Source organism: Akebia trifoliata, chromosome 6 (assembly GCF_017979445.1).
Source record: "Akebia trifoliata isolate Shusen 1 chromosome 6, ASM1797944v1, whole genome shotgun sequence".
In the NCBI taxonomy this organism is placed as follows: Eukaryota; Viridiplantae; Streptophyta; class Magnoliopsida; order Ranunculales; family Lardizabalaceae; genus Akebia; species Akebia trifoliata.
In genome coordinates this window covers 28,043,475-28,066,951 of record NC_141380.1, presented here as the reverse complement: position 1 = coordinate 28,066,951, position 23,477 = coordinate 28,043,475, and the positions used below count along the sequence as shown (strand labels likewise).

General features: G+C 33.0%; 1 protein-coding gene across 4 annotated transcripts in view; it reads left to right on the top strand.

The window, feature by feature from the left end:
- Window positions 1–7,601: 7,601 nt before the first annotated feature.
- Window positions 7,602–23,477, top strand: part of LOC147400622 (protein ZINC INDUCED FACILITATOR-LIKE 1-like) — a 31,050-nt gene continuing 15,174 nt past the window's right edge. The window contains exons 1-11 of one of the 4 annotated variants that reach the window (XR_015179453.1): window positions 7,602–8,155; window positions 8,315–8,356; window positions 8,521–8,706; window positions 13,161–13,201; window positions 14,729–14,789; window positions 14,934–15,036; window positions 15,171–15,273; window positions 15,390–15,443; window positions 15,909–15,971; window positions 21,782–21,831; window positions 21,938–22,013. Coding sequence is in view for 3 of the 4 variants with exons in the window: in XM_086446380.1 (XP_086302506.1) it covers window positions 8,559–8,706; window positions 13,161–13,201; window positions 14,729–14,789; window positions 14,934–15,036; window positions 15,171–15,273; window positions 15,390–15,443; window positions 15,909–15,971; window positions 21,782–21,831; window positions 21,938–22,013 (699 nt within the window). In the remaining variant the exon portion in view is untranslated. The remainder of the gene's footprint in view (window positions 8,156–8,314; window positions 8,357–8,520; window positions 8,707–13,160; window positions 13,202–14,728; window positions 14,790–14,933; window positions 15,037–15,170; window positions 15,274–15,389; window positions 15,444–15,908; window positions 15,972–21,781; window positions 21,832–21,937; window positions 22,014–23,477) is intronic. The other 3 variants (XM_086446380.1, XM_086446379.1, XM_086446381.1) reach the window with 3 other exon arrangements.

Sequence of the window (23,477 nt, the reverse complement as noted above, 5' to 3'; positions counted from 1 at the left end):
ATTTCAACTTCCACCAAATGCTGGGAAACTATTTTGTATAGTTTTTTGTTTTACTCTTTAATAAAAAAAATTCTACTATTGCTCCTTTAGAACCAATTAATTACATGAATTAAATGCATAGATGCAAGAGATTTGATTTTTATTACTATATCACATCTTGCTAATCTTAATATAGATTTTATTATCTTGTGTTTGGTGGAACAAAACTTGGTCATTATTGATTCTTTTGAGGACCACCATAACTACTTGGTCTATGTTGGATGATGGTGGGTTTGATCGAATGTCCATTAAGTCATATATAAGAAATTAAACAACATCTCTCTCCTTTACCCATAGGAAGTTACATGGAAAGTGAAATAGTAATAAGAATCACATAATGAAATGAAAATTCAATTTATATGGTAGAGCTTGAGTAGAGAATACAAAGTTACCAGAGGATGAATAAGCTTTAAACACTAAATTAAGGTTATATATTGAAGTCCAATAAGTAGGTTCAAAAAAATAGAGGAATTTTTTAAGGTTGGTGTGCAACTAGCACTTAGTTGTATGCAACTAGTTGGTCCTTGATATTAAAATACATCTTTCATTATTTGATGACTATATAATCCCTCTTCAATAAGTGCTTTCTAGACTATAAGCCAATTTGAATAATTATGTTATTTTCCATTCAAATAGTTATGCTTCTGATGGTATTACCTACTTTTCAAGTGTCATTGTCTACCAAGAATTTATCATTGTACTTAAAACTCTTGGTTTTAAGAGCACATCTCTAAATAGAACACAAACACATTGAGCATTAAAAATATTAAACTTTAGATAAATGAGTTGCTTACTAAGTTGGTTAAAGTTTGAATATACCACCAAGGTATAAAATATAGTTTTGTATCGAAATATATCAGTTTTTAAATATTCTGAAATGATACAGGTGAAGAATCGAAACATTCATTGTTTCAATTCCATTTTTGTCAAATTCAGCAATCCTTTTTTTAGTTTTAATCATGAATTGAACCTATGTTAGATGTGAGGAATATGTTAAAATTTGCTTTAACAGCATTTTTCTGACCTTTAACAATGACATGAGATCCGATGCTTGCTTTAATTATTCTTTTGTTAGTGATGCGGTTGAAAATTATTTTGTTACAAGTTTTTGTGTTCATTTGCTTTAATTATTCATATGGTCCCAAAGAATTATTGCTCATTTACTTATGCAATTATTGAAAACAAGTACATATTAACAGATTCAATGAATTAATAATACATTTTATGTAACGAAGATCATTGCCTCAAGATATTTGTAGACCATCAATATTTACTTTGACATCCCACTTTATAGATGTCAAAAAAAAAAAAAAAAGTCAGTAGTTTTTTCATCAATTAGTCATTAATCCATCCATCCAAAAAAATGTCATTAATCTATCTATAAAAAATATAATCAATTTATCAATGAAAAATACGTATAGTTTATTAAATAGATTAATAATATATATTTATAATTTTATTAATATAAGGATTTGGTTCTATACATGGCATGAACCAAATTGGTCGGTTCTCTACTTTGTTAACCTAGAATTGAACCGAAGTTCATTATAAACCGAACCAAACCAATCGAAAGCTCTCGGCTTGGTTCATTTCTCGGTTTGTACCGGACCAAGTTGCATTCCTATTACTAAGGGTCGTTTTGCACAAATGGATTACCACATTGGCAATCCAACACTGCAACCTTCTAAATTTCATGAAAAAATTCAGATCCAAACAAAATAATTTCACAAAACACTTTCCTTTGGTCTTGATCCAGGGATTTTGAAAATGGACGGCTACCAAACTTCCACATAACTCTTGAATTTAAAATTAAAATTTAACGTTGAAAAATAACATTTTTTTTTTTTGGAATTTTTTTTTTCAAAGTTCATAGAATTTGTCCTCTGCAACCTTGAAGCATCAAATCATGGTTTTGGATGCCACAAGTTGAGCTAAGGACCCTTAGTGAGGGTTAAATCCTTACTTAGTAAGGCTAGTTGGACTCATTTACATTTGTTCCTTTAGTTTTAACAAAAAGTATTTGTAGTGAAAAATCCATATCCCCATCTTGAGATTCATAGTACCTTCAAATCAAATTTGCAAAAGCTCTTATTTAAGTATTGGTGTGTAGGGTTGGCAATGATTCCAAATATATCCGATGTCCGAACCAATCCGATCCGATCCAAATATATTTCAATATTTTTTTATTATTATTCTTTATTTCACATAAATATACATAGATAAAATGTTTTAGTCTTTTTTATTACCCTCTATATTTGAAGTAGGAAAGTAGATTTTTTAAAAAAATTTGAACATTGATAATTTAAAAATAAGACATGTGTTCGGATCGGATTCGATTCACATATTCATTAATCCGCTTGGATCAGGTACATCTTTAAAAAAATTGGGGTTCAGATGGGAGTGGCACTAATTTAATACCGAACTGATATGTTGCCAGCCCTATTGGTGAGATACCTGGAAAAAAAAACTCTAATATCAAAATTAGATTCACAAAAAAATTGAATTGAAACCAATTTTCTTCAAAATCATATTCTCAAGTAACAAACTAAAATACAAAAATATCAAAAAAATATTAACATTTTTGAGTGATACATTATTTAAAAGAATATAATAAAAAAATAAGATTACGTAGGATATAAACTTATTGATCTCGTTCATATTGGTTAAAGTGTGATGGTAAAAAAGGAAATAAAGATTAAAAAAATAGAGTATAAGAGCCCCCATCCCCCCAACCAACCAATGGCCAAGGCATCTCTCTAAAAAAGGGAGAAGTCTTGAGTTCAAACCCATTCATTGGCCACCACAAGGACTATCCCTGCTTATGTGTTTTGTAGGGGTATTGTGCATGTACCTTGCGGATTTGGGCGAGATATGGTGCTTTAAGAGGCCAGTTGCTTCACCTTGTTAGTCAGGCCTATGTGTCGAGAAACCTGTCCTTAAAAAAAAAGAGCCCCCCTCCCCCTACTAAAGATTTTTAGGTTTACAATACAAATAACATAATCTTTTATAATCCAATTAAATAAAGGAAATAATTAAGTAATATTTTAATGGTGTTGAACATTTTATTTTCACTTTTATCATATACTAATGTCCTTATGTCATTTTTATTCAATTATTGTAAATAGGGGCAATCTTATGATTAAAAATTAAATGATTTGCAAAGGAAGAATTTATAACAAAATTGAAATTTAATGTTTGGAGAGAGTAGTTTCAAGTTTAAGGGGGAATATATAAATAGTAATTGGGCTTGGGGGTTGCCAAGTAAGAGAGACTAAAACTAAAAAGTGCTACATATCCGATACTTTAGTTGGGATAGAGACCATGGCTTTCTTTTGTATGCATAGAGACCAGGAGTGTTGGATATGATCACTTGAAATATCTTGAACACAGAAATTTCTAGTTGGTATTATTAGTATCTATAATGGACTTTGGACTCATCAAATTATTGATAACGTGGCCCACAATAGAGAAAATGTTAAAATATGATGGGTAAAAACCAAATCCTATGCGACGTCAATGGATTGGAGATAATATGCTACGCGCACCTCCTATACTAAGTAAAAAATCGTGAAAAATGACTGCCCGAATTTGTCGAAAACAACAAGAAACTACCTCCATTACAAGTTTTGTTTCACCTTCAATTTCATATCATTCAAGTTAATTCCTCCAAGTCAACTAAATTCTATATTTACTGATTTTCCGTAAGACTTAGTTTTCGTGCTTTTTAATGTTGAAAATGCTTAGATATCATATGTGTATATCAGTTTTGTTCAAGTTCGTCGCTTGAGGCAGAGTGAGAACCAAAATATTGAGTTTACCCTCTTGTACGTATAGGTTTCTTTATGTAAATAATTGATTTCTTTGACGACTTCTCTTTGATTAATAGATCTAAGAGGATAACCAAGTTCTTTGAATTGATGAAGGTAAATGTTTATAGAGCACAGAAGATTTTCACTTTCCTTGAGGAGGAAAATAAGAAGAAATTCTCTTGTCAAATTTGCGAGACAAATACAATTTATGATAATATCACTATACTTTTGTTTTATGTGTTATAAGTACATTGTAAAAGAACTGATGCAACCATCTAAATTACTCAGTAAAGAGTTGGTTTGGCAATATAATTTCTCAAAAATGACACCTACTTATGACAACATCCCAACATTCCCCCCCCCCCCATCTAAATTACTAAGGAAAGAGTTGGTTTGGCAATATAATTTCTCAAAAATGACACCTACTTATGACAACATCCCCCCCCTGCCCCCATCTAAATTACTAAGGAAAGAGTTGGTTTGGCAATATAATTTCTCAAAAATGACACCTACTTATGACAACATCCCCCCCCCCCTCCTCTCTCCTCTCCCCTCTCCTATCCTCTCCTCTCTTAACTTACTCTCCCATACTCTCTCGATGTCGCATGTGTTAGAACCATGGATTTTTCCTCAGGATACACAACTACACATCCCATAAATATGTGCAGTTGTGTATCCTAGGGAAAAATCTATGATTTTAGCATATGCCACATTGAGAGAGTATGGGAGAGTAAGTCAGAGGAGGGTATTACTTTTGTTAAAATGACAAGTTTATCTTTTTGTAAGTATTTATTTTGCAAGAGAATAGAAGAGTTGGTGCGATAATATAATTTCTTAAAAATACTTTCTATGCTTGAATATTGGTCCCATTTTAACCATCTTAGGGTTGGTGAAATGGCCAAAGCCATATCTCAGGAAGTGGAGGTCTTGAGTTCGAATCCTCCATTAACAGCCACTCTCAAGGATTTATCTCAAAAATTACCTAATGCATGGGTGGGGAGGGGATATCATGTGTCCCAAGGATTAGTAAAGCACTCTAAAAGACCTTAATACCTAGGTTTTCAAAATAGATATAAGATTGGGATCCATTGACTCATGGAAAAAAAACACAATCCCAGAGGTGGAGTTAGTAAGGAGTCGGTGGGGGCAATTGCCCCACAGAACTTTGAGACACCCCTGTATTTTCAACTAACTACGAGCCCCATTTGTCTCCACTCCCTCACTTCTCTCCCCCTCCCCACCTCCTTCCAATTTTTACCCCCACACCCCCTTTAATTTTTTGTTGATGACATTGTCTCTTGACCAGGCCTTCTCATATATTAATTGGAAATTATCTAAATATATTTTTCTTGAACTTCTAATAAAAAAAATCTCTAAATTCCTCCCTAAAATCATTTATGTTCAAGTTCTTTTACTATACAAATAACCATAATTTGCCCCCACTACAAGAAAATCCTGGCTTCACCCTTGCACGATTCCCATCATTAACACAAAATCTAACGGTAAAGATTCATCCTCAAGATTTGTATTATTGAGATATATATATAAATCATAATTGTTAGATTTGTGTTTACACAATCATGATCATCGATCCCATTTCTTGATGGCCTCCTCCACCAAGAAGTGGCACATAAAAAAGGTATGATGATAAACACGTATAGTGTGTGGCTTGTGATTCATCATCTTGGTGTAATGATAAATTTACGCCGTCACATAAAAAAGGTCGAAATGTGTAACACGTTATTCATCATTCCTGATGTGACAACAAACTTTAGGCGCGAGAGTCTTGTACCCCACATTACACACAAGTACCACAAGTTTCATTTTAGGCGTGAAAGTCTCTCATTAATGTTTCCAATGGCGTCTTCTGCCACAACAAACATTTGAGTGGACACATCTCAAGCTGCCAAACATAATAATTCCCTAGCAAACCTTTATTTTTCAACTTTAGGTCTTGTTTGATACACTATAAATCATTTGTATTTGAAAATGTTTTGCAATGAAAATTTTATTACTTTGATGATAGTCATCGAAAAATCTTTTGCGAAATCATTTTTATTTTTGGTTAATATTTGCATTGCAAAATATTTTGTAACGATTTCTTGTTAAAATAAAATGTAAAAATAATTTTAACTTACTTGTGTAGGAAATTCAATTTGAAATTATCAACCTATGAGAAACAAAAATAAATAAAAAACACATGTCGAAAAAAGAAAGTAATCACATGCACAAGACAATATTTACGTGGTTAGGCAATTTGCCTACGTCCACGGAGTTGCAGGGATTTCACTATTATTTAGAAAAATTACAAAGTGCAACTCAAGTCTCAAAAACGACAATCCTAATCACCAAAAACAACTTTTATATACTGCGCACAAGATTCACAATGGGTTACAAAACGGGCCCAAGCCTTCATTCCATGGACTAAGCCTTAGAAAATTTTCTATTAAAATAATATGCAACATTATTCAAGTCGGATCATCAACCAGATCAAACATAACTAGGCTCCACAAAACCCAATAACTTGACCTCATTAAAGAATTTATTCAAATTACAAAAATATCTTCAACTTGTTGTATTAATATACACATAAATTTTTTTTAACCTAACATCCTTAGGTATAATAATCTATATATTGAAATTACAAAAAATATCCATCATAAAAAAATATTCAAATTATAAAAATACCTTCAGTACTTGTTATAATAATATGCATGTTAATTTATAAAAATACCCTCATGACTAAGGATATTTTGTAATAACATTTTTTATTTTTAACAGAGGTGTTTGGACTTACATCCAACTAGGGGGATTGGATGAGTTAGGGTCGGAGCCAAGGCATATGGGTTCTTCCTCTTGGGCAAATGCAACGCCAGCACATCACACGCATCAGGTAAGTGAAGAAACGTCCTCATAGGTGGGTCAAGTAAATATTTCTCGTACCTGAGAATTTTTAAAATTTTGTATACTAGTAAATGTATCTTTGATGAGATGTATTTTTGTGAACTCATATTGTAATAAATATTTGATGGTTACTTTTGTAATTTACAAATTTTTTTCATAAGGGTTATTTTTTAATTTCAATATGTAACTTAATATATCTTTGATCAGGAATATTTTCATAAATTTAAGTGCATATTACTATAACAAGTGTTGAAAGTATATTTATAATTTCATTAATTTCTTTGAAAATGGATATTTTAACAAGTTTTTAGCTATATATATACATATGGGTTGGAGTCGCATAATTTTGTAAATGATTTATAGTACTTTTTGCGCTGCAAATTATTTGTTGAATTTTTTTTTTTTAAATTTAGATGATATATGCAAATTCCATTGATTTTTTTCCTTGAGATACATAAGGAAAAAAATCCATGGTTCTGTACACATTCCACGTAAGTTGAGTGGATTTGAGTGTTTTTTCTAGTCAATTTAGTACTATTGTGAAAATTTGTGCACCACAATATATTAATGGCATTTATGTTGTATTAATATGCAAATATATGTATTGTCGTAGATTTGAATTTTGAACTAGGCTTATATGTCTAAGGTGTCTAACCAACGGCTGAGATGGAAAGGTAGATTCCCTAATCTTTGTGAAAGACTTTCATTTCTCTTCCCAAATTCATCGTTTGTTGGACATTCCGTGTCCAACATAAGATACAAATTTTTAGTATCAACATCATTAGACATCGACTGTCCAACGAAACCATAAAAAGACCTCGAGATTTGTAAAAAAATTCCTTGAGATTTCTCACTATGTTCGTAAGGAAAGGTTTTCCCAAACTAATCCCTAGAAATCTAGAACCTCGCACTTACAAAGATTGTCGTTTGAACCTCTGTTTAAAACCCAGACCGATCCGACCGGGTTCGACCGGATTGTGGTAATTAAATCGGATTGACTGATTAACCATCAGTTTTAATAAACATATATTGCGGTCCAACTGAATTGAACCAGGGTCCAACTGCTTATGGGAAGGACGATGCAAGCGTCCAACATAGTTGGACTTCCAGTGTCGATGAACGTCAGATTTCCCTAGGGATTCCCAACAAAAATCCATGGTACAGAGGAAAATGCTAGTGTCCGACGTCATTGGACAGTCGACAGTCCAGCGTCATTTGATCATAGAAAAATATTACTGCAATGTAGTATACATTTATAGCATGAAAATGGAGACCGACAGATGGAAAGTTGCGTTTTTTGTATTTTTGTGTATAAATGCCCAGCAAATGTTTGAACAATTTCCTGTGAGAATGATACAACATATAATATGTTTCTCTTTGGTGGTTGTTACGAGCCCAAGGATGTAAGTAATGATGTTGATTTGATTTTTTTGAGTGGATTTGAAATTATTTGGTAATATTTCATATCAAACATCATTGTTTAGAATTGTTTGGCAGACGTATTAGTAGTTGTTTTGAAATTGATCTTTTTGTATTTGTTGTTCTTCTTTATTCATTATTAGATCAGTTCATTGGATTCTTGTGGCTGTTATAATCCGAGAGACGTAAGTAATGACGTTGTTTTGATGTTTGTTGACTAGAGTTGAGTTTGATTGACAAGATTTCATATCAAACGTCGTTGTTTTGGATTGTTTCGGAGTCATATTAGTAGTAGTTATATTGGAATTAATCTTTTTTGTATTTCTTGTTTGTCTTTCTTCATTGTTAGATTGGATTGTTGGAATCTCGAATGCATATTGATTTTAAATGTCAATGGAGGAAAATAGAGAAGCATTGTTGAAGAAGGATTACTATGAGAATTGTCCAGGTTGTAAGGTTGATCGACTTAAAGAGAGACGACAAGGAATTCCTTTCAAAGAATTCTTTTATATTTTTATTGTGGTACTAGCTACTGGTAAGCAATCTAACTAATGAAATTGTTTTTTTTTACCTTCTTATTGAGAATGCTTCAAAATCTTTTTAGTTTGTGAGATTGATAGATAGTTGAAATTGGAATTTAGCAAAAATTAAAATGGTATTGATTTGGTTGTGTTTGCTTGAAAGGTGGAAATACTTACACTAGTGTTTGATGTTTTTGGAAATGTTTAAGAACTAAAATGTAGTAGTTGGACTTTGGTTCAATTTGGATTCACTTATTTACTTTTATTAAAGAATTTAAAGACTGAAGTTTGATTTTTCATAAATTACATTCTTTTATTTCATAAACATTTCTATTCATTCCCCAAGAATCTTATCTTCAATTTCAAAATTTTGCATTTTATGGTTCACTAAAATTGGTGGTTTAACAGTTCAATGGTTAAACTATCGGTCCTATAAAACTGAGGTTTCTTTCAATGATTTTGGTTCTATTTGAAGTTTGAACAGTGACTTTATTACAAATCTGACCAAAGCCGAAAGGACCACCGTTTCGGTCTTGTTTTTAAAATACTAGAGTTTTGTAATTGCTCCAAATAACTTTTTACTAGTCTTGAATGTGTTGTTTGGCATCATAATCAAGTGGCATAAAAATGAGAATTGAATAATCCCATGTTTATCCAAATTTGACAAATTAAATATACTTCTCAGATGATTGCCGGCTCAAGGTTTAATTACTTATGCCTTAATTTGCCCTTACTATAAACAAGGGAAGGCTCTTTTGCTCTTGTCTTGCATTTAAAAAATAAACTAAAAAAAGTGAAAAAGGAAAAAAAATATGCATAAAATGGGAGAAAGATAAATGGGCTTATACGATTTTTTAAAGTGAAATAGAAAATATTACTAGATTCTTTTCTAACAAATTTACCATTTGTTAGTCATCTTGGTTAAATTATTTTGTAACTTTTTCCCAAAATCATTGTATTTTTCAAGACATGGTGATGAGGAAAATGATTGGGAGTTGTTAAAGTAAATTTTGAGTTCTTAAGTGACATCTATGAGTTGTTTAAACATTATTGAATAAACTTTACTCAAAGTATGAATATAAATTCTTTTACGTTCCATATTGTTCGTTCGAATGTGAGGACCCATGCCAATTGTGTTTGTCGATTGTTGTCGGTACTTTATTTCACTTTTGGATGACTTTTCTTGGTACACATTGTTGTATCTCATGAAGATTTCCATGAAGTAGCTCATATTACTAAAAAGAATCACAAGATGGTATTTAATTTGATAAACATATCAAAATATTTCAGCCAAACAAAGCTCTCAAGTACTTTCAAGGAATATTGAGTAGATAACTTGAGGATCATGATTCATTAAAATACCTGCTTGAATAAGCCTCAGCAGAATGGTGTGGTAGAGCTAAAGAATTGTCACTTACTTGAAGTATTTGGAGCATTTTAACATCAATATAGGTTCCAAAGTGATTTTGGGTTGATGCAGTGCTTGCATAGCCTGCATCATTAACTAGATGCCATCTTGTGTGTCATAGTTGAAGTCTCCACATCAGGTTCAATGTCCAGGTCAACCTTCTTTTGTGGTTCATCCTCATCTATATATTATTTGGGGGCGGGGGGTGGTTTCACACCAAATTGGATTTGAAAGTTATTAGGGGTGTCTTCTTGGGGTATCCTTCACTCAAAAAGATACAAATGTATTGATCTTATGTTGAAAAACGATTATGAATGTTATATTTTTTTAATACCATCATTATTTCTCCAACAATCCTACCTTTCTTTGGGGGGGGGGGGGGGGGGGGGGGGGGCATAATCAATCATAAAGGAGGTATTCCCTTCACATTTTTCTTCTTCTTGTTCCAATTTCTCCCTTTCCAGTTTCTTCCATTGATACACTATCAAAAGAGTAATTACAAGTATATATAAGACACCTAAAAGGAATATCACACCCTCCCTCCAATTCAGATTCCTTGGTACCAGGTATGACTATTTCTACCCCTTCGATTCATTATTCTTCCAAGGATAATATTCTTATTCTTACACAAGGGAAATTCTTGCACTGCTTACCCTATTTCTAATTTTATTTCTTACAGATTGGTTACTACTTTTTTTTCCTCCATGCTTTTGTTACCTTACCTTCAAGGTTCCAAGTAGAAATTTTGATCCAAAGCGGCTTAAGGTCATGGAAGATGAAATGAGGCCACTAATGAAGAATTGCACATGAGAACAAACAAATCTCCCTAAAAGAAAGGAATCAATTGATAAATGAGTGCTCATGGTAAAACTCAAGGCAAATGGGTCAATAGAACAATATAAAGCTAGGATACTTGTTTAGTATAGGTTATCAATAAAATAATGAACAAAAAATAAACCTTGGCAAGCAAGGATCGATCCACAGAGACAACATTGATCCAGCGATTCTTTCAACTCAAAATCGATTGGGATTCGCAGTTAACAAATTAAAACAATTTTTAGGAAGAAATTTAAACTAAACTAAAATGGAATATAAAAACTATAAAAGAAAGATTAGATCTGTCAAATCCACCATAGCATTAATCTTAAATAAAACAAGTATTGAATCTTTTTTATCTCAATCTACTCAGACAAAGCTAATACCTGTAGATCGGAAAGTGAATCTGATTTAGCACCAATAATAATCAAAGATCATGCTTCCTTTTTAAAGAAATAAATATTAAAATTCTAAATCAAACTATCAAAAACTAAGCATGATTTAACTTGATCTAGACCTCCTGGACCTTACACCCATTAGATGTAAAACATACTTTTCTTCACAGTGACTTAAAGGATGAAGTATATATGATTCCACCTCCAAGTTCAAGTTTCCAAACAGTGAAGGATGTATGGTGAAGAAATCAATTTATGGTCTCAAACAATCTCCACGAGCTTGGTTTAAAAGATTCAACAAGTGTTAAAGATAATTGATTATTCTCATAGTAATGTTAATCGTACCCTATTTGTGAATAGATGAGGACAATTGATCGCAATCTTGATTAGCTATGTGGACAACATAGTGGTGGTTGATGATGACTCTCAAGTGATTCAGAAGCTGAAGGATATTTTGCAAAAGAATTCGAGATCTAGGAACTTTTGAAATTTGAAGTATTTTCTGGGATAGAGGCTTCTCAATCCAAGAAAGGTATGCACCTTACATTTATTAAAGGACATCAACAAGCTAAGATGTCAACCAATAGACCTCCCATCGATCCTAATCAAAAGTTAGGTCAAAGTGAGAGGGAGTTACTCCCAAACAAAGATATGTATCAAATACTAGATGGAAAACTACTCTATATGTCTATTAGCAGTATTAACTTGATATAGTTTATGTTCTTAGTATGGCGAGTCAGTTTATGCAGGCTCCTTGAACTCCTCATAGAAGCAATTGAAAGAATCTTGAGATACCTAGAGGGAAAGATTTTTTGTTTGCAAATCAAAATCATCTTCAAATGAAGGTGTACATTGATGTTGATTGAGCTGGTGGCATTGATGACAGAAGATCAAGTACAAAGTACTTCGTTTCTTGGCAGAGTAAGAAACAAATAATTGTAGTTGTCAAGTGTAGAGCAAATATTAGGCAATGCCATATGGTGTATTTAATCTGGGAATTGTAGTCAATACTCTCATGAAGCTATTTTGCAACAAGGAAGTTATCAACATAACTCAAAACCTTATTAAACATGATCATCCTAAGCACATTGAAGTCAATAGACATTTCATTCATGAGTAAATTGATTCTCAAGATTTGGTTCTACCTTTTGTAACAAAAAAAAAAAAAAAAAATCAACTAGGAGACATTTTCATTGAAAGAGTCTTCTAGGCAAAATTAGAATCTATTTTTTGCAAACTGGGTGTGATAAATATCTTTGCTCAACTCAAGGGTGAGTGAATTTGGACTATTTTTTTCTAAGTTATATGGTGGATTGGACCTATTTGTATTGTTAAGAAATGATGATTTTGTCTCTATAATTGTTAGAAGCTTATTATATGACTGAGAGACATACGTGTTTTAGGCCTAATTGTTCTCTCTTATATTTTTCTCTTCTCTTCTCTTCTCTTCTCTTCCTTCCTTTCTTCTTCTTGTCTATTCTCCATAGGGTTTCTATCCAACAAACCCTAATGAAGCAACTCTCTTTAATGAACTTCTAAAATTTTAGGTTAATTTGATGTAATGTTTTTATTAGCAAATTATTCTGAAAGATTAGACTTGTTTTAGTTTTTACTGGTATTAATGTATTATACTCTTGCATCATAGATACTTTGTTAAATTATGAAACAATAACACATTGAGATTGGGATCTCTTAATCATTTCAAATGTGGAATATGCGTTTATTATTTGTTTACCAGTCTCTCTTTATTAATATGCATAAGGGCATTGTAGAATGTTTGCTGATCTCATATATTTTTTTCTCATTTAATTGCACCCTAACACCATCTCTATGTGGTTTACTGTTTCAGCTTTGCCAATAACATCTCTCTTTCCATTTCTATACTTCATGGTATGTGTATTAAACATTGTAGCTTCATTTTATTTTTCTTCTAAGTTTTTTTAATTCCATACTTGTGTTTCTATTAGTATCCAAAACACTCGGCCTTTTTAATTCAATAACGATTGTGATGCAGTGTCAATTGATAAAACAATATACGAAATAGAATTCAGCTAACAAATGCAAGTTTTCTCAAGTTTATCAAGATAATGGGAAAAATATAAAAGTATTTTCATTCTTCAAAATTAGCATAACTATATTTCAAATTCACTACTCAATCCTAGACTATCCAAGTTCTTAAATGGAAGCTACTAAAATTTCCTACTGGGATACTGTTGAGTGTATATTTTCCTCCACTTTTGGGTGTCATACTCTAGTTAAGTCCCATGACCCTCTTATATCCATAGTTCTCCCCCCTCTCTAACAAACCGGTCTTTTGAGTAGTTGGTTGGTTAACATTGTATCAGAGCACTAGGTTTCTTATAGGTCACGGGTTCGATTCTTTCCACCCTAAGGGGGAGGGGGGTGTTGAGTGTTTATTTTCTTCCACTCTCAGGTGCGTCATACCCTAGTTAAGTCCCGTGACCCTCTTATATTCATAGTTCTCCCTCTCCCTAACAGATTGGTTTATTAGAGTAGTTGGTTGGTTAACAGAATACGAACTAAAGGAACCTACTAAAATTTGGACTTTGAAACTAGGCAACTTCCAAAGAAGAAATTTACTAAAATTTGGACATTGCAACTAGGCGTCCTAATAAAATAAAGACTTAGTAACTACTAAAATACTTCATCTTGAGATTGAGACTTCTTCATCATTTCTAAAATTTAGAGTTTCTAAAGACTAAGGATTCTTAAAATACGCAACAAGCATGTGTGATTTGGCCAGCCCTTGGGTCTTCATGTGTGGGGCCAACAAACCTTGGGATTCTTTGTAGGCTTCTTCTTAGCCCGATCCAACCCATCTAAGTCTTTTGTTGCAATCGAATCCGCATTGTCCTCCTTGGGTTGGAGAGAACTCATCCTCAAGTTATGATCCTTGTATTCCGATAACTTGCCATGTTAAGAATCAAGATGTTTGGAATGGATATGATTTATGTTCTCAACTACTTGAGCTTTTCAGTGAAGCCAATTTAGGTTTAGTAGTGGAGCAAGATTACAAGTAGTTCAAGGATAAAATCCAACCATCACTTTGAAGGGACTATAGTAGACTTGTTGGTAAATCTATTGAATGCAAATTCAGCTTTGAGTGTGGTTTTGAAGTCAGAGTGTCCTTTTGGTGAAGTTGCTAATAATAGCCATCTTGGTATGAAGTGGGGGATTTCAATATTTTTTAGGTATATGGTTTTCTAGTTGGTAGTAACACTTGTTGAAAGACAATTGTGTATATTTATTTGATATGGAAAATTAGTTTCTAAACAAAAAAATTCTCAGTCTAGATTGAAATGCATTCTAGATTGTTGTTGTGTCTTGTATTACTTTGTACTTCTCTCAATTGTTCATATTCATGATTCCATTTTTATATTAATTTTTTTTTTGTAGATAAAAGATTTCCATATTGCAAAAAAGGTGGAAGATATTGGATTCTATGCAGGTTTTGTGGGTGAGCATATTTCAGGCTTTTCATGTGCCACTTTAAAAAGGCTTTGATGATGATATGCCATTTTACAATTGATGTTGTTTTTTCACTTTATCTCAATTGATTACCTTAAAATGTAATGTTAATACTACTTTTTATTTCTTCAAGGATCTTCATTTATGTTTGGAAGAGCTTGTACTTCTATATTGTGGGGAGTCATATCAGATCGATATGGTCGAAAACCTGTTCTAATTATTGGCACTATCGCAGTGTTAGTATTGCTGGACATTTTCTCATTTATCAATTTCAACTCAAATTGTTCAACAATTAAGTTTGGCTACTTAATTGTGCAAAACTCTCTCATAATTAGTATCCGTTAATAGCTTTGTTAATAATCTATCTCAGGGTTCTATTCACCACTCTATTCGGTCTCAGTACAAACTTTTGGATGGCAATTTCTATGAGGTTTCTTCATGGAAGCTTGAATGGTGTACTCGGGCCAATAATGGTATTTTTTGTTTGTTTGTGCATTATGGATAATCATTATATGGTTTTAGCTTCTGCTATGTTCCACTTAGTTTCTTTTATTCATATTCCAAATTTTTTTGTTTGACCATTTTCAAGGCATTCGCTTCCGAAGTTTGCCGACAAGAATATCGAGCTTTGGCACTGTCAATTGTAAGAAAGCTTTCTTTGTGTTTGTTTATCATGTATATAGTTGTTTATGTATATATATATATATATATGGGGAATGCTAATATCCAAGAGCACATGGGGATGTTAGCATTCTCCACCACATTTACTTTCCAATAATACCCTTGTTCATTTTTTCTTTTAGTGAAAAAGTCAAGGGTTTGTTCATATTGATTGCCAAAATATTTTGTTGTAAACAAGGCATTTAAATTCAAAGACTAAAATGCCTTAACATTTGTAATGTTAAAGACAAGCATTTATTATTTAAATACCAACATACCCTTGTCTTTTTCACTAAAAGACAAAATGGGTGAGAATATTATTGGAAAGTAAATGTGGTGGAGAAAGCAAACATCCTCATGAGGTCTTGGATGTTTGCATTCCCCTATATATAATTAATTGAGCTACTTCATTTGGGATAAAGAATATTCAACAAGAATTTCATTTCAGGTTAGTACAGCATGGGGAGTAGGGTTGATTCTTGGTCCAGCTCTTGGAGGATTCCTCGCACAGGTAATGGTAGTTCTTCTAAAGTTTATTAGACATTGAGAGGAAGACACAAAAGAGCTTCATCTGGTAATGTTCAAAGAAGAGAAAATGTGTCAAAAAATAATACCACCATAAATGACAAAATTTACATCGCAAATATGAACAATTCATTTACAAGAAAAGCCTACCATTTCTTCTTGGAGAAGCCAACTATCCCTTGAGGGGTGTGAGGTTAACAAATCCTTGATTTTGAAGAAGATTACTATTTTTTTTCTCTGTCAATAACACGAATAAATTATACAAAAATTATTGGAAATTTGCATCATCATCATCATCGCCAAAATCTTATCCCAAAAAATTTGGGTTGGCTGAAAGAATGCTACTCCTCCATTAAATTTTATATAAGGTCATATCTTCTATTAATTCAAGAGAAAAATATTTTTAGTAGAAAATTAAAAATATAAAATAGAATGTACTAGAATATCCAATGGGTTAATTGTGCTAGCTTCAAAAAATGACATATTCTTAATTACAATTATAAGTCTTCTATCTTTATACCTAAATTGTTTCAAGATGGACAACCATTCAATCGAAAACGACTCAATAGACCTATAGCGTCATAAGGAAGAATCTACCATAGAATTTTCCTACTGTAATGTAGTAGGTGTTTCTTTCTAATGGGGACTTGTTTAGAGTATTCTTGTCTTTCATGTTGCTACAACCCATTAAGTCATTTTATTTAATCTTGCACACAATGTATGTATGAAGTACATTAAGGTTTAATCTCCTCTCTTTTTCTCCCATTCTCTCCTTTTTTTTCCTTCTTCATTTCCCACTTCTCCTCCAATTTCTACATGGCACTAAGGCTTTTATGTCTAATTACTTTGTTATTACTAATATTATTTGTGTGAGACCAAAGGGGTTTTGTTGTCTAGTCAATTTCTTTTGGTACTAGTTTTGTGAGCATATGCCCATCATCAACTTACATCCATAGGTCTACAGTCAATTTGGTGAAACTGGTTTGGCTTGATTCATTCATCTGTACCTCTCAAATCTGTACTTCATTTTTCTTTTGAAACTTATTTAACTGATCATTTGCCTCTTTTGGAGATCATTTTTACCACTCAAAATGGGGTAGCACCCTTCAATTCGAGGTTTGGTCCTTATTAGATTCCAATTTGATGACCATTTAGGGGATTTGTGGTTGTTTATTTTGTATAAACATCTCCTTCTCTTTTATTTATGTTTGGTTTATCTTAACATCACACCTTGCTGCCCCCATCAAACCCAGCCCAACTGATCTAAGTTTGAACCCTTGAACTCCTTCCTAAAAACAACCTTACACAAAGTCTGCTGCAAATATTATTACAACTTTTAACCCAGCTGCACCATCCTTACAGCCCATTAATTTCCTAAAACCCAATCCATGTTGAGTTTAGTCCCACATCGGACACTCATTGCCTTGTCTCTCTCCTTATAAGTTCTTGGGCCTCTCCACTCATTGCCAATTTTGAGTTGGACCCCCAAATTTATCGTGGTATCAGAGCGGGCCTTTCTCTCCTCCACGTTACCCAGGTCATATCTCCTCGTGCTTTGTCCCAGTCCAGCCCACATGTGCTGGGGCGTATTGAGTTTAATCCCACATCAGACACTCATTGCCTTGTCCCTCTCCTTATAAGTTCCTGGGCCTCTCCACTCATTGCCAATTGGTTTTGAGTTGGACCCCCAAATTTATCTATCCAAACTATCCTTTTAAGAACCCATACTACTGCAGAAAATTTTAGATCTGATGAGTACCACTGCAGCCACATTTTCCTGTCCTAAACATACCATCCAACCCTAATTATAGCCTATAACACCACTGGTCCATTTTGCAAATCATTTTAAACCTCTCATAATCCATATTCTATCCCTAATATCAACCCTATACACCATGCTGAAATTATTCCTCAATTTTTCTAACTTATCCAATCTTCCAATTCCCTAAACTGCACCATAAAGCAGGCTCAAACCCATAGCTCAATCTTGTTTTGATTCCTTTTATATTTGACTCTAATGAGTTGCTGAATTTTATTGTTGATTTGACCTTTGGAAATCCCATTGAATATTGGATTGAAGCCCTAAGCTAGCGGAAGTTCAGTCTTCCATTGACATCCCTTCATTCTAACACTAAAGGGATTTTATTTGTGTGATTGTGATTGCTTTTAGGATGTGGAATTCAATTACCTATTAGACTTTCTTTATCATATGTGATTGCATGAGCTGAGATTTATATTTGACTTGTTTAGTTGATTTAATCATGGACTCAGACTCATCATTTTAGGATAGGCATCATTGTCCTGCATCAATTTTAACCAAGCTTTATTGGTTACTTATCCAAAAAGGAAAAAAAATAACTCCAAGCTTTTCTTGATTCAATTTAATCTAACTTAGACCCATACTTCCGTTAGTTTGATACATTGCAAAGAAACTTTGAGGTCATGGGTTCAAGTCCAGCTTACCTATCAAAAACAAAAAATTAATCCAACTACCATGTTTTTGACATGCTCTACTCAAAATTGATTATGCTTTCTTGTGTGTTCTTGGTCTTCTCAATGCTTGCTTGACATCTTGTAAACATTATTTTACTTAAGCTATGATGTTCTTGTAGTGTTACAGTGTTTTTATCTAACTTTAGGCTTGTATTTCAATTCTTTTTCCTTTATCTTTTCATAATTATAATTCTACAGTGGTACAATATTCCTTTATTGGTGCATGTGTTAGAAGCTACCCCAATGAGTTTATTTGCAGATTTCTCTCTTTTTGGATATCTTTGTTCATATTCTATGGTTGTAGAGACTTCTTCCTATTTGACATTGGGATCAATATTGATGTATCCATGCCGTTTCTCTTGTTGGGTCAAATCCTTTACAGATTACTATGTTATGATTGAATGGGGTGGCTTAGTTGCCACAATTGCAGATTATCAAGGTTTTTCTCATTTCTCGGCAGTTGATGGGTTGCACAAATAATAAGGTGTTTAGACCCCCAGAAGATGAGCCCTCAATTTTGCAAGTTGGAGGATACACAGAGGATTGTTCTTGGTTGGTTCTTGCAAATCATGAACCCATATGTAAGTCAGGGTATTTGGAAGTTTTGGTCAATCAAAATAACTATCAGAAATTGTCAGCCAAACTTGCTTTGTTAAGAAAATGTTGTTGGATATATCAAGATTTAAAATCTCATTTTGAGGCAGTGTTTTGGTCAGGACAAAAACTGAGAGAGTCTCGACCAAATCATTCTGAAACTTTCCAAGACAATCTGAATCTGAATGCTTTGGGATCAATGTTTCATTCTGATATTGGTCAAAATTGGAATGTTCCACCAAAACATTCCGAAATAGAACAAATTTTTGAACCATGGGACATAATAATTTCTTTGATAGATAGCTTCATTTCTCAAGAGAGAAAACGTTAAGTGAGTAGTTTTGCAACATTACAAACCTTATTAGTTTTTTCTTTTTTTTTCCTTTTGATTTTGAGGATCAATAACAAAAGAACTTGGATGGGTTTTTTTTGTTTGTTTTGGATAAGTAAAATTTATTAAACGGAGGACAAGAAGTCCTCAAGGACAATGCGATGGCTTTAGACACAATGCGATGTCTGAAGCCATGGAAGATTGTTATTCAGCAAGTGGGAGGACACTAGAGCATTGTTCTGGGTTGGCTTTTCTTCTCCATGAAGCCCATACATGAGTAATTGTCTTTGGAAGTGTGGGACAACAAAAGAGTTATGGGAAGTTCTCACCCGAATTTTCTTTTATTAGGAAAATGTTGTTGGATAGATACACTAGCTTCTTTGCAAAATGGATTCTATTTCTTTGGATGGGTAAACTTTAAGTATTTTTGCTTTGTTACTGCGCTTACTAGTTTTTTACTTTGCGATTCTAAGGAACAATGCTCAAGATTGGAGTAACACCTATTTTTTTTAGCTTTGTAGACCATTGAAGGATGAGTATGAGGTCATTAGGCTTATATCCTAAATCGGCTCTTCGTGCCTATACTGACAAAGAAATATTTTCTTCTTCAGCAATAGGCAACAACTATGACTATTGCAACAAGCTATGACGATGGCTTTTTCACAGAGGTATTCCTAGTGAGTAGCGGACACACCTTGGTAGTTTGATAGAAGTTGCATGTTTAGATTGGAGATGATTTGGAAGGATTTAACCGTTGCTACTCTACTAGTCGTTGGGGTAAGGGTGCTCAACAACCACAAAGCAATCAACATTGAGATGGTGCTAACATTGTAATAAGCCTAATTGCACAAGTGAGACTTGTTGGTGTTTTCATGGCCAATCTTCTTTAAGTAGTGGATAGACTACCTACCCAACTGTCCTAAACCATGTTCTTCCACACCAGTCTCTCCAATTATCTCTTAGAGTACAAAGAAACATACAAATAATTTAAACCAAAAAAACAACCTACTTATATCTGCAAGTCAAAATAAGCTCCAAAACAATTCAAGTAATAAACACGAACTCCAATGCAAAGAGAACATTTTCTAACATCAATAGTGAACTTTTCTGATAAAAATAAAGAGCCTTTTCCAACTTATACCTTAAAATATTTTGAAAAGGTGTGGTACATAACTGCATATGGTGATAAGAGCTACTAATTCTTCAATAATGTGGAAAATCTAGTGCATATCACATTGTGCAAGGCCACAACTTCGTGCAATGGTATCTTTTGAATCCCAAATTATAGTGTGGAAATTTGTTTCAATTATGTGCAATTTTTTTTTATGATATACTAATTTTGGGTATTCTTTAGAATAAGCAGAAACAAGATTGAGTATGTGGAATGTAAATTTAATACTAATGCCCAGGAGGAGGAATGTCAGAAAAAATTGGTGGTTTAGGAATGCCCTAGAGCTACCACTTACATTATCTCTTGTATTTCTACAAAAGGATGGATAGATTGAGGTAGATGCTTACCATGGAATCAGAGCTAGATGGTTAAAGTGGAGATGCACTTCTGGAGTGCCATGTGATAGTCACGTAACAGTCCAATTAAAGAAAAAATTTATAAGATAGTAGCAGTAGGACCAACTATGCTTTATGGAGCTAAATGTTGGCATTCAAGAAGCATCATGCTAATAAATTGAGTGTAGCAACGATGAGGATATTGAGATGTATGAGTGGGAAGACTAGAAAATATAAAATTACAAATGAACACATTTTGGAAAATGTAGGTAGTAGTAGTTCTAGTAGGCGGTAAACTAAGGGAACATTGATTGAGATTGTTTGGGCATGTTCAATGAAGGCTAATTACAGCCCTAGTTAGGAGAAATATTCAAATTGAAAGTTGTAAAAGAGCGAGTGGAAGATCCAAAAGAATACTCATGGAAATAGTGAAACCAGATATAAACTCACTTTCAATAACAAAAGAATTGGCTCTAGATAGAGGGACAAGATTTGTTTAGCCGACCCCAATCTTTGGGATAAGGCTTGGTCGTTTTTGTTGTTGTTATTCACTTGTGTGCATGTTTTTTTTTTTTCATTTGATAAGCTAATAGATTAGTGCTTAGTAATTATGGGTAAAAGTCAGATTTGAACCCAGATCATCGTATGGAGCGACACCCCTAGAATTTACCAACTTAACAAGCTGGAACCTTCATTCACATGTGTTCATGTTAATTGCTTTTCATTATATTTTTTTTATTTATATCATATTTTATTCATTTTCATGAAAAAATTGTAGAAATTTTTCCCCAGATGTTTATCTTGTATCATATTTTTTTTTACATGAATTCAACCTTTCAATTTTAGTGGCTTTGATTTGAATTCTATTTCAGCCTGCAGAGAAATATCCGTATATATTTTCGAAAGAATCTCTATTTGGGAGGTAAGAAATACTATCTACTTTAGTCTTAATATTTTATTGCCATGTTGGCATTTTCTGTCATTCTTGCAATTATGCTGATCTTTTGAACATAAATATCGTGTTGTAGGTTTCCGTACTTCTTACCAATGCTCTGTTTATCAGTCTTTGCGGCAGCTGCATCAATTGTTTCTTTTTGGCTTCCTGTATGTTTTTTCAATTTATTTGATGCATTCTTTAAGAACTATAATTACAACTTTCTACGTTAGGTCTTCATTTCAATTTTATTTCATTTAATTGGTTTTTAGCAACTTTATTAAGTTCTTAAGATTGGTCTCTAATTATCAAGTCACAGCTTGAATGTGAATTCAAGTTATATTCATTCTCTCACGTTTTGAAATTGCAATAGGAATTAGCAAAATGTTTATTTTCATCATAGTGCATTTTTTGTGGTTAAACACTATCCTGTGTGGAAATTACTACTTTCATAACTAATTTCTAAAGGATGCTAGTTGGATGTTGGTGTCAATTGGCTCAATGACATTTGTGAGTGCAAATTTTCACTTACATTTTTATCATGAGGCGTATTTCCCCTGGATTACCCATATACTGCTTACCTCAGGACACGACATAAATTATGTTTTTTTTTTTTTTCCAAATTCTGATTATCATCATTAATTACAAGATTTTGGCCAAAATTATTTACCGAGGACTATAAACCAATTTACCTCATACAAATCGTATGTCCAGGTCATCATTTTATCTCCAACTATACTAGCAACTAACATCCTCAATTATAACAAAAAACCAAGGTAACCCAATTTGCCTCGTCCTTCAATATACATCTTAATAGGCTGAGACCACTCTAGGAAGTTAGTACCATCCAATTTTATAGTCATAATCTAAGCCCCAGGGTTATCACCATTCACCAGAAATAGTCTCAGGTACAACGAAATTTAAACCACTAACAACATAAACACTATCATTCCACATAATGACTTCTCTCTGTCATATATATATTGCTAAGTTAAAAAAATGCTATCTGACCTGCCACTCTCTATCTTATATATTTGGTTAATAATAATTACTCATAACATATAATTCATCCCCTACTATATAAATAACTTATTAGTTATCTCTACAATATGCAAGGGAGGGAAACAACCAGACCAATCGTGCATATCTAAGAAGTCAATCTATTTTGTTTTGGAAGGTGTAGATTTTGAGAATGGCTTGTAGGGTAATGAATTGTTGAATTTAGAAGTTGCCTAAGCTAAAATCTATTTTTCAAGGAAGCTTCTATTTTGGATTAAGCAAATGACGGAAAGATGCCTCTCCAACAATCAAGAGGTTCTTCCAATGGCTCTAAGGATTATGCGTTTTAAGTAATGGCCAAACTTGGCTACTAATGCATCTCTCTCTTGATCTTACCATCTCGTCTTCTTCCTCTTCTACCTTTCTCTAATACTCTATCTCATTTTTTTGTTAGCAAGTCTTCGTGAGTTTGCAAATTGTAAGAAGGTTTTTGGTTGAGTCTTGGTGACTCTTTCGTTATACTATTTTAAAGTTCTTAGTGGATTATTCTAAGCTTAATAAGCTTCATGGACTTTTCCCTAAAATTGGGGTTTTACCACCTAAATGTTGTTTTTTCTATTTAGTTTGAATTAAAA